This window comes from Apis cerana, linkage group LG4 (assembly GCF_029169275.1).
Source record: "Apis cerana isolate GH-2021 linkage group LG4, AcerK_1.0, whole genome shotgun sequence".
NCBI lineage: Eukaryota > Metazoa > Arthropoda > Insecta > Hymenoptera > Apidae > Apis > Apis cerana.
Genome location: NC_083855.1, coordinates 8908721 through 8920449, shown reverse-complemented (window position 1 = coordinate 8920449; position 11729 = coordinate 8908721). Strand labels below are relative to the sequence as shown.

The window sequence follows — 11729 nt, the reverse complement described above, 5'->3', positions numbered from 1 at the left end:
AAAGAAATATTTTGATCGAACGAACTTAATATTCATTTACCAATAAAATTCAAAAAAAAAAAAAATATACACATATATTTCTTCAATCAAACACTCCTCCAATCTTTCCAAAAACGTAGAAAATAAAATATCTCGTTGCCAAATTCTAAGAGATATTTATCCAAAGGAAAACTTGCAAATTAGCATCACTCAATTAAGTTTCACTCACCATTTGTCACAGAATGAATTCACTTGTTCGATGATAAATAAAGGGACAAATTGCCTTATATTTCGCGACTGTCGAAGTTTAATTCGTAAAACAGAACGCGACAGAATGAAAAACTTAATCGTGCCTCGAGGAGCGATCAAGAACTCGGAATTTATCGTTATAATTCCAATCGCGTTTCCCACGATGGTGGAAAGTTTCAAGGTGGTTTGTTTCGCGTTTTTCGAGCTGCATAGTAATTACACATGGGGGAAGTTTATGAAGTTTAGAAACGATTTACCTTGGACTCGAATGCGATGACTTCCCGCAATTCCCGCAAGAAAGCCCCGAAGAATGGGACCACCGGGCATTCCGGCATAGCCAACGAGCGGGCAAGCGCGAATTCATACTCGGATGACAAAAGAGCGGAGGAGAGGCTTTCCAAAACTGGTACCGGCTCGTTCACGCTGTTCCAAAAGGGTTTCAGCTTGTTGGACCTGCGTCAAAAGCATTCGTGTTTGATTGAATTTAATTTGGCAGGTGAAGTGATCGAGTGAAAAAACGTATTTGTATTTTTTTGATTTTTTTTTATTGAAATTAATGTTGATTAAAGTTTGGTAAAAAAAAAAGTTGAAATCGATTAAAATTTGCAATTGATTTTCTTTTTGACACTAATTAATTTGTTTATCTTTTTTCGTGCGATATTTTTTAAAAGAAGACATGTTATTGAAAATTTAATATTATATTCTTCATGTTAATCCAATTCGAATTCGAACTTTAAAGAAACGACATTTCATCAATACGGTTAATATAATTATTGTTTATATATAATTCTATATTGTATAATTCTTTATACAAAGAAAATTGTTTTTTATCGTATTACACGAGGTATTTAAGATGATTAGTGAATTAATTCCCGCGAGGCAAAGAGAAGTGTTTAAGTATGGTGAAACGAGATACTGTCGTGTTAATTTAATGCCTGAAGGTACTATGATACCCTCTATTTGCAACTTGGCGTTTTAAAATAATATGAAATGGTCAAATGAAGCACGTACGGAATAAATTAAAATAAAAAGCTGTGATATCGTCTTAAGTTCATTTAATTCGTATAATTTTACAACAAAAATTTCAAATAACGTCGAAATATTCGTTTCATTACTTCATCTTTAATAGTAAACTATATTCCCTATTTATATTTCCTATAAGAGAAAAAAATGTTATCGTTGACCAATGTTGGATAACAGATTTGTACAAAAAGTTTATCTCATAAACAAATTAAAAAGAATAAAGAAAAAAGTTCGAGATCTCATTGGAAGAAAATCAGGTTTGAAATCTTGTCGAGCACGTGTGCACTTGGTTAACTCCTGGATGGAATGCGTTTAGCACATCTGTCGGTACCCAAAGAACGCCTATACTTTAAACTGGATTTTCTCGAAAAGGCTTTAAGCCCAACAAATTTTATTTCATACTTTCATCTTTCTTTGAAGATGGAGAGCAATCTTCATTCCCTCGGAAGTGCACGCATCTTCAACTTGATTTCTCAAACTTAATTTCTTCATTAACATCGATTTTATTCTTATTTCCCTTCATCTTATTTTTACCTATATTATTTTTATATAATTAACGGTTAATTTCACGACGTGCATATTATTGTAGATGTAAAATTTCACATCAATATATCATGTTATAATGTATTTTCGATAACTACGAGATTCTTAATCTAATCTCATCAGTGTTCGAAAGATCATTATTGAAGATGTAATTTTACATCGATATGTTATTCCGTTTCACGATGTATTTTCAATAATTACGCGATTCTTAATCTAACTTTATCGTCTTCGAAAGACCATCCACCAAACAACAAATTTCGCCAAAGTTCTGCGAAGTAATAGGTCAAGATGGCGCAGGTGCACGTAAAATTTCAACTATGTATTCGGTTAATCGCATAGTTCTCGAAACTGAAACTAGAGCGCGAGTTATATAGCGCGGGGGTAAATTGTAAATGGAGGAAACGACCAGGACAATGACCATGTGTGTAGGACGACTGTTGCAACTTTTATCTTTTCGTTCGCGGTTGCGGAGGTTGGCGGTTTTTTACGATCCCGGTAATAAAAACTATTTTATTTTTCCATTTCGTTTTTCCGAAACGACCACAAGGGTGCAATTTGTGGCACAGCTTTTCCTTTGGTGAATTTATAAAAAAAAATCTCTCTCTGTGAATTTTAATGGAGGGAGAAACTGTTGAATTCGCGGATAATAATTGGATTTTAATTTATTTTAACACGGTTGAAGTAATCTGTGTTATTAAGCGCGTTTATAGATTGTTTCTTCAAAAATTTTTTGCATCAATTTTCAACAATCAATAGTAGAAATAAAAAATTCGTTTTTATTTAACAAAAAAAAAAAATTATACTCAGAAACTTTCGAAAAATGATTTTCTATTTTAAAAATCAAAATATATCGATACCCTGTTCATAAATTAGGAATATATAACGATAATAATTAAATATTCGCGTAAATATTTGAACACGTATAATATATTATTCACAATTATTTAACAAATATCGTTCGTAAAATCTAAATGCTAATCGTTAGTTGAAACGAACTATTTGTATATTTACAAAATATATTTCGAAATGGCTTATTTATTCATCGAATATTCATCGAGTTTATATAAAAATAAATTCATCCAATGATAATTTTGAGTAAACAGTGAAATTGATATTTGTTGTACATCCTTTTTTCCACCTTTTTTTTTAATCTTTGAAATTAAATTTTGTTTGCTCGTTCGTTCCAACGAAACGAAATATATCAAAGTCAGGATATATATTGTGCTGCTTTGGTCAATTTGTTTCGTTATTTTTCAACAATCCATCGGAATAAAACACACTTTGAATTATTCCTTCGTTAATTCTATCCTTTTCATTCAATTTTGTTTCTTGTTATACTCGTGTTATGTCAATTTTATGTCAAACACGTATTATCGTCCACACATACACATGTAGCAATGTATAGCACACGAATTTATAATTTAATTGAGCACACACATAATTTTTCTTTAAATAATCAAGTGATCAAAGATATATACATATTATAATTTTTGAAATTGCGGTACACGGTGTGGCCATATTACAAATATTGGAAAATATTGCAAATAAAGAGATTCTCTTAGTTTTTCTCAACGAAATTGAAAAAAGAAAAAAAAACATATGTTCAATATTGTTACACACATGTAATTAAAAATAAAGCGAGATTTATAGGATGCTGTAGTTTCGCGGAAAATAACATTATCTTTGTTCTTTGCGAAATAACTGAAACTTTTAAGTTATTTTACATATATTTGCATGATAAAGTTTTCTTTGTTTTCTCTCCGAAAAATATGCATGTGTGTATGCTACAACGAAAATTTAGAACCGATCATTCTTTCTTTTTTCCAGATAAAACCAAATGAATTTTAAATAAATAATTACAGCAAATTATTTTGCCATATCTATTTATTTAACCATAATTAATTAAACAAATCAATCTTACTTAAAAGTAGATTAATTTTCTCTTTACTCTAATCTTTCATTATAACTTAACCATGATGGAAAACGTATGCAAGTATTTTCAAAACTAGCGTGGATACCAATACACAAAAGCTTCTTGGCTGGAAAATTGTTCATTTTAGATACGATTCGAAACCATGACACGAATGGATAAAGATAGAACTGACGAAAGTACCGAGAAAGGAAAATTGAGAGAGAGAAAATCCCTTCACACTCGCATGAGTCTGGGCGCCATGTGTATAAGTATTTCCGACATTGCGCGAGAGTGAAGGAAGAATCTTTGAAGATGGGACAAAAGAAGAAAAAAAAAAACATTCCAAAGAAATCCGTCTAAAGTTTGGATACAGAGCTACGCGAGAAAAGAACTGTTTAAAAAGAGAGCTTTGCGTTGCGAGGCAACGATTCTTGATTTTGTGATTTATTTAAAAAAAAAAAAAGAAAAAAATTAAACAGACCAAGTTAAATTAGAAAATAGTATAACGAAGACGAATAATCGAATTGAAGTTTTTCAATTCGAATTAAAATAATTTTCTGCAGGAATAGTGATTAACACTTAAGATACAAGTTGGAATAGCGTCTTGTTTAAGTTGGTAAGACCATGGATTAAAGGGAACTTTCAGGATGCTATTATTTCAATGGACCTAGATTAATCGAGTCGAAGGATCATCGAAGCAAGCACACGCTTTGTCTGAGTAGTTCCACGTTTCAAATTACGTATATACCAGGATTAATTTGGAAGACGATATTCCATGGATGTTATTCTCTTTCGAATCTTTAAAATTGTTGCGCTAGTCGATACAATATTGCTCCTTTAATTAGACACTTTTAAGCGTTTTCCCATTGATTAAATTTTATTAGATATTCAAATAAATTTAGAATAATTTAGAGTATAGAAGGAACTTACTTGAGGCCAGCAACAATTTCCATGGCTGAGTTAAAATTTCCGGTATTCCAACAGGTTTGAGCTACGCGTAGGAGACAGGACAATACAGCCTGCCTTTCTTCTATCGTTGTGCCACTTGTGATCGCGTGGGTAACCCATGAGCTCACCTGAAATTACGAAATTACAAGATATGTAACTGGTCTATCATAAACTCGATTTTTCCATTCCATTCCACTAACTTCCCTTAGAGATTCGACAGATAAGTGTCTAAAAATTGGCCATTTACTATTCCATCGAAACTCGTAAAAAATGTTTAGAGCGCTTGATATTTCACGTATACTCTGCATCTGGATTCAACCATCAATTTTCCTTTTTCTTCCAACGCCAGATACGAATATTTACAACAATCGGACCCAAAAATAAATCTATGATCGTTCAACGTATCAAAGATGGATCATCTCTCTATTGTTTCGATCACTTACACAAACTTATCCACATTACTTATTAACTTATAATTACCTCATTGAAACGATTGATGAGCGTCTGAACGGAAGAGGAGAAGTTGGGTACAGGCCAGTTAGACTCTTCCTCGGTCTGGGTCGAGCTGTTGGCGGTGCTCGGATTGCAGTAGCTGCGACTCGGCGACGGGGGTGGCCTGGCAGGTAGTTTCTGCGTATTCTGATCTTGTGCCACGTGCCTTAGGTACTCCTCAGGCGGTACCTGGTAGAACAGCTGGTATTCGGTCTCCGTCAACCTGAGCGCCACCTCCTCGGGGAAGTGCAGCAGCTTGTGCAGATCCTCCAGCTCCTCAGAGCTCCGAGGCGGCTGCGGCTGCGGCCGCTTCTCCAGCTCTAATTAAACGCATTGTAGAACCCGCTTTAATATCCAACTGCGTGAAACATTGCACGCGCGAACAGATTTTCGCTCCGACTTTCTTAAGAAATTCATTCACGTCTCTCTCTTACGCTCTCTCAGATTTCCCGCTCCTCCGGGATTGGATTAATGGAGGGATTAATGGAGGGAAGGAGTGGAAAATTAATATTTTTGTCGAGGGAAGTTTTTTATTCTCTCTTCTTTCTTGTTTTTTAGTTTCAAAGGGGATAGGAATTTTTCTTATGGATTTTTTTACTACTCGAGATTGGATTGAAATTATATACCGATAAGAAGGTGGAAATTATTATTATTATTTTTGAAGAAAAACCTTTCTTTATCCCGTTATTTCCTCCAGCGGAAAATATTTAATCATTAATGACGATCGAGTTTTTTATAAAATTTATGTTTCGAGGAGAGAAAGAAAAATGTTATTACAAACGATTATTAGCTACGAGTCTATTGCTAGTCAGTATCAATTCCAGTTACGAATACTTATATTAATGTCGTTTATTTTACAAAATTTCCTTCCTAGACGAGGAAATTTCGCCGTGTATCTGATTTGCGAAAATTACATTCGCGAGAACAATTGAGGGGGTAGAAATTGTTTGTTCCCAGTCGAAGGGGAAACGGAAAGTGAATGGAGGCGCGAAAGCGTTATTCGAAGCATGCCGACAATTTAAAATCTGACCCAGTTCTGTCAAAAATAATTAAGATTGGCGCTGACTCGTCGTGTTATACCGGCTATAACGCACGTATATACACAGAGGAGCCGGAAAATGTACGAGTGGCATCCATTTGCGGCGACAAGAAGGAACTCGAGTAATTCGACGTATCCGCTATATTAACGGATCTTGCCTTGTTATTAAAAGCAATTCATAAAATCACGCGTCTAGATTATACGATATTCATTTCGTTCTTGCCATTATCACCTAATTATTAATAATATTAGAAAATATCGAACGATCAATTTTGACGGCGCCCAACCGATTTTTCAATAAATACGCAATGGATAATTATCATTTTGAAATTCGTGATACCACAACGCCTGTCTTAACCTCACTTTAAACCAATTTGCATCAAAATCACGCGCTAAACCAGAGACGTTAAGCGGATGTACAATATATACTAATACATACGTAACGGCAAAAATAAAGTCGAAAAAGTCAAAGAAACTGAGATAATTTTTAATATTCAGTATAATTTTTTAAACTAATCTATACGATTTTTATACACAGGATTCGCCGAAAGATTGATTCGAATAATCTTATATTACCTTGAATTCAACCCTTATGAATTATCATTATCGACAAGTAAGGATTATTATGCGAGATACAATAATTAAGAAACGTGGTAAAATTCCATCATCCATGGAATAAGCAAAGTTACATCTCCGCGTTTCCAAAGTTAAAATCAATTTCCCTTTGTGCCTCGTTCACCCGAGCCACCGTAAGTACACGAGGCTGTTATCAAAACATCGTGCGCGTGCGAAACGACGGGCGAATAATAACACGCGTGCAGGCGCGTGATTAACGATTAACAATGTATGCTTCATGCATCATCGAGATCGGGAGCGAATTTTCGTTGGAACGAAGGGACGATGAAAGAGATGAAAAAGATAAAAGGGGAGGGGGGGAACAAACGTTTTCAAACGGAATCCGGCTGGTTTGCGGGTCGAAATGAAATTTCATTTGTTCTCGCGTCCCCGAGGACCGAACCGTATCGAATGAATGAAATTATATCAGGTGACGGTGCAAACTTGTTCTAGGTTAAATTATTATGCTCCAAGGAGACGTCTCCTCGCGAAAAATTTATTTCGTATCATCTGTACGTAGAGAAACGTTGTGTGTATGTATAAATATATATATATATGTATATTTTTATTTTTTTTAAGAATAAAAGAAATGCGAGCAGAGGAAGAAAATATCGCGAAGGGGAGAGAAAAAGTTGTTTAGCGATTTTTGAGAGAAATTCATCGATTTTTAAGAAAGTTTAAGATTCGCAATGCGAACAACAAATTATTCGAATTTCTTTGACGAAATTTAATTTGGAATAATCCTATTGCGAGAAAGAATTTCATTTCGAATTTAAATTGTATTGTCAGCGATGAGAAATCTTCTGGCTCGCGTGTTTTCGAATAAACGGGAATCTTCAATAGAAGGACAAGCATTGTAAACAGAGTAGCTAGTTAATTAGTACTTTAACATACATCAACAGGACTGACAGATCGATACAATCAGATAATGATAAGGTAACAGGAAGGAAGAGGTAATCAAAGTGCTAATGCAAATATTAGCTGTTCAAGTATCCATCTTTCTAAAGGTAACATCGCTTTCATATACCTAATTGACACGTAAATCGATACTCGTGAGGACGATAAATGAAAGCTGTGACGTTACCTATCGATTATACCGATGTCGAGAAGATCGCGCGGAGATTTCACCATTTTTCGAGGAAAAATTTAAATCTCGATCGGATTATTCGACGGAATAAATGATGTACACAAATAATTTGAAATTCATCGAAATATATACGCGAGTTTTTAGAAATTAGATTTTCCTCCTATTTCATTTTTAGAAGTTAGCCTCACCGAAATGAATACTCTTATGGAATATCGAAATTGCGTTATCATTGAAAATTGGATTATACATTCGTGGCGGTAAAAGCATTTTTATAATTGAATCCATAATATTCCGGTATAAAAGAGGAAGGCATGTATGATAAATATAAATATATTATCTTTACGTTAAAGTGTGCTCCATTTCCGAAGAAGTATTTCTAAGCCAATGATTAATGACGACAGTTTAATATTACTTAGCATTTAATCGGTATTTCTGAATGATGGATCATTAGTTTTTTGTAGAAGTTGAGTGCTTTTTTTATTCATCTTATGAAATAATAATATAATAATTTCATTCGAAATTTTTAAATGATTCTTAATTAAAAAATTTGACATTTCTTCGTAATTCTTCGAGAAGTAATAAATCGATTAAAGAATAACATCATTTTTTCATTTTTTTTTTTTTAAGTAATTTATTCCCAATATAAACATATTAATTTTCGAGCTCAATTAATCATGCTCGTTGTATGCGAATCTAACATTTGATTAATATCTTAACATCATAATTTTCGTAGGTTTAAAATATCTGCAGGAAATATTATACGCTTCTAAAATATATAATATTAATTTCATCCCGTATCTCGTATTATGAAACATACGTTTCTTTTTATCGTTAAATAATATAAAACGTAAAACTTAAAATGGAACGGAAAATAATTCAGTAGGATTAAAATTGTGTTTCTTTATCTATTATCGTTTTACCAGGCAATGGATTAACAGTTCAGTAAGAGATATTAGAAAAGATTAATGGCTTTTCCAATTGAAGAGAAAATGAAGATAATTTTAAATCGATACGTAAAGCAAACGCGTTACGATAAATATCCTTTTTTTTTTTTTTACAAATTTCTATTTTCTTTTATAATTAAAAAACCGAAATTTGATTTTTCTTTTATTTTTAAGTTTCGCATTTAACTTTCCAAAATATCTAAAATGATATATAATATTAGAGATAAATTATTTGTATAAAGTTCCACCAGTATCGTGTTAAAAATTTTTGTTAAAAAAAATCTCTTGCTTATTACTTGTAACGATCTATTTAGATGAAAAACGGCATCCAACTTTGCTAATAAATTACTCGACTGTTATTACGAGAGGAAAATTGTGCCTGTAGGAAAATTCTCTCATTCCTAAGGATCTTCATGTTCAAGGATTATATCATGTTTTATATTCTCGTACATTCAAAACTTTCCATTATATTTTTCATTAGGCAATTTCTTCAAGGAGAAATTTCAAAAACTTTGTCACACCATTGCATATATGTATATATACCACATTTTTAAAATTGTTAATCGATTAAACAATTAATCCAAATTAGAATCATTTCTAAGCAAAAAAATATAATCAAAGAATGTATATAATAAAGAATCTTTCTTAAAAAGGAATTTCAAAAAATTTTTTCCTCTATCATATTTAACCTTTCTCTTTTTAAAAAAAAATTTATATCAATTTAATATATTTAATCAAACTGGTGTCATTTTCTATAAATGAAAAATATGGAAGGCAGGTGATTGATACTTCGAAAAATAATTATTAAATTGTTGCAACGAACCTTATCAGGTAATGGTTCGGCCACGTGGGGTGGAGGAAGCGGAAGTGGCTGTACTATTCGCCGTTGACGGTGATGAAAACGGCGCTTCCACCCACGGGTGGAATCGCCACTGTTCACCGTTGAAATCAGCCCGACGACCACGACGGGTAATCCCCACGTAGTTTTGCAGCCTGCATCAAGATGGCTCCATTGACCTCTATCCAACAGGATCACTGGGACAGCCTTCGTCTTTTTCTCCTCTTCTTTTCCGCTCCTTTCTTGTATTTTAAGAACGACCGCGTTTTTCGATTGGCCTAAAAATCACAGAGAGAAAAGTCGATCGATAACCGTGGATGTAACCAGCCGAACTGAGGGTGGAAGAAAAGTGAAAAGAGAATGAAGACGAAAGAGACGAAAATAGAAACAAAATTTATCTTCGTGATAAAATTTATATCGGATTCTAATTCTCACTTATTCATATTTTACGCAATTACGTGATACTCTCGTTAACGTAATAATAATTGTCATAGATATTAGCTAATTAATACACCTATACGATGTTCCTGACTCCCTTTAAATCGACATTTCACGTATATACACGATATAAACGAAACAAAGCGTTATTGTCCTCACATATTAAACAATATCATATCTACGCAACGATTTTGTTCCAATAATGTTTCAATATCAATTCAATTATCCACGTAGCTCCCCGTCATTAGCTTTGATCCAATAGATAATGTTCGAAGTGATGTTTGAACGTTTTGTCGTTTCCACATCCACACGTTCGAATCTCATTTTCGACGAAAACTATTTTCTCTCTCTCTCTCTCTAGTTCTCTACATGCGTCTACAAAGGATTGGTTGGTATATATCCGGGAAATGCCAGAAGGAACTCGTAGAAAGCACAGCCACTCGTTAATCCTTAAAACGACGAGAGCCTTACCAGAGATAGCTTCAAACTGTCGTCAACAGAGCACAGTGATGAATTTAACGATTCTCCGAGGAGTAATGTTAATTTTCTGTTTCGTCGTTCTTTCTGGATTAAACATCAACCGGTATCTCTTTGAAACGCACAAATTCTCCATTTACTTACCCTCCTTTTTTATTCTTCTCTTTAATTTTTAAACAATTTTTCTCGACTCGATAAATATATTCTTCTCGCTCTTCCAATATCTAACAACGATTACCCTTTGCGATCGTGATTTGCCTATTCAAATGGATTTGAATATTTTGAAGATAGTTTGATTTGATTGAGAAGAGTGATTTTATCGTTAAATTTTTGTCATTCTTTTATCTCAACGCCACTTGTAACTTAAGATTATTTCTAACAGAAAGAAAGAGAAAGTTCAGTTTTAAAAATTTCGATTTCAACAATTTACAACTTGAAGATTATTTTCGAGAAAAAAAGAAAAAGTTTATTTCCAAGATTATTTTTTGACGAAAATTTAATTTAGAAATTTGGTTTCGAAAAAAGAAAAAAAAGGTGATCCTTCTGCGGCCGGTGGAATTGATCATCCTTTGTAGCGGTCACGGAGCAATAAAAAGGTAGTCGATGGAATCGTGGCTAGACATTTCCATCGAAATTCTCAGTTGTTTGCTCACACTTCGCCGAGTGCGGTCGAGCGGAAACGCTAAAGACGACCTTGAATCCCTATGTAACTATCGTCCCCTGCGATTTCCTGATAATTTCACCGAAGAGGGAAAAAAAGGCTAGATGGTCAGGGACGTGATTTTCATAGAGAAGTTTTTCTCACCGCCTCGCGCAGGGACCATTTATCATTTTGTTATCTCTTGGAAAAATTTTAAATCCCGTGATTTCGTTTCGTCTATTTATTCAAATTTAACAATCGTTTAGTATGCACATTAGAGATTTTACTTTCTAAGATTTGTGGCCGTTCATTGCAACTGTTTGACGCCTTTTAACGAGTTTATCTTTAATGATAAAGTAAAACTGGGATTAATTAAGCGGATAGAATTGTTGAGCACTGCAATCGATGTTGAAGAAACGATAATAATTAAATAGGAGGAAGAAGAACATTTACATACACAACTTTAAAAAGTGACTCGGTAAACTTGTTGTGAATTAAATATCAG

At 33.5% G+C, this 11729-nt stretch overlaps 1 protein-coding gene across 8 annotated transcripts in view; it reads right to left on the bottom strand.

The window, feature by feature from the left end:
- LOC107999048 (1-phosphatidylinositol 4,5-bisphosphate phosphodiesterase epsilon-1) overlaps positions 1–11729 on the bottom strand; it is a 104793-nt gene that overhangs the window by 32782 nt on the left and 60282 nt on the right. For 6 of the 8 annotated variants that reach the window (XM_017058691.3, XM_062073979.1, XM_017058689.3 and 3 more), the window contains 4 exons: positions 9655–9947; positions 5135–5466; positions 4637–4782; positions 486–681 (listed from right to left, as the gene is read on the bottom strand). In XM_017058691.3, the coding sequence (XP_016914180.1) occupies positions 486–681; positions 4637–4659 (219 nt within the window). In that variant the 5' untranslated portion in view covers positions 4660–4782; positions 5135–5466; positions 9655–9947. The remainder of the gene's footprint in view (positions 1–485; positions 682–4636; positions 4783–5134; positions 5467–9654; positions 9948–11729) is intronic. The other 2 variants (XM_017058692.3, XM_062073981.1) reach the window with 1 other exon arrangement.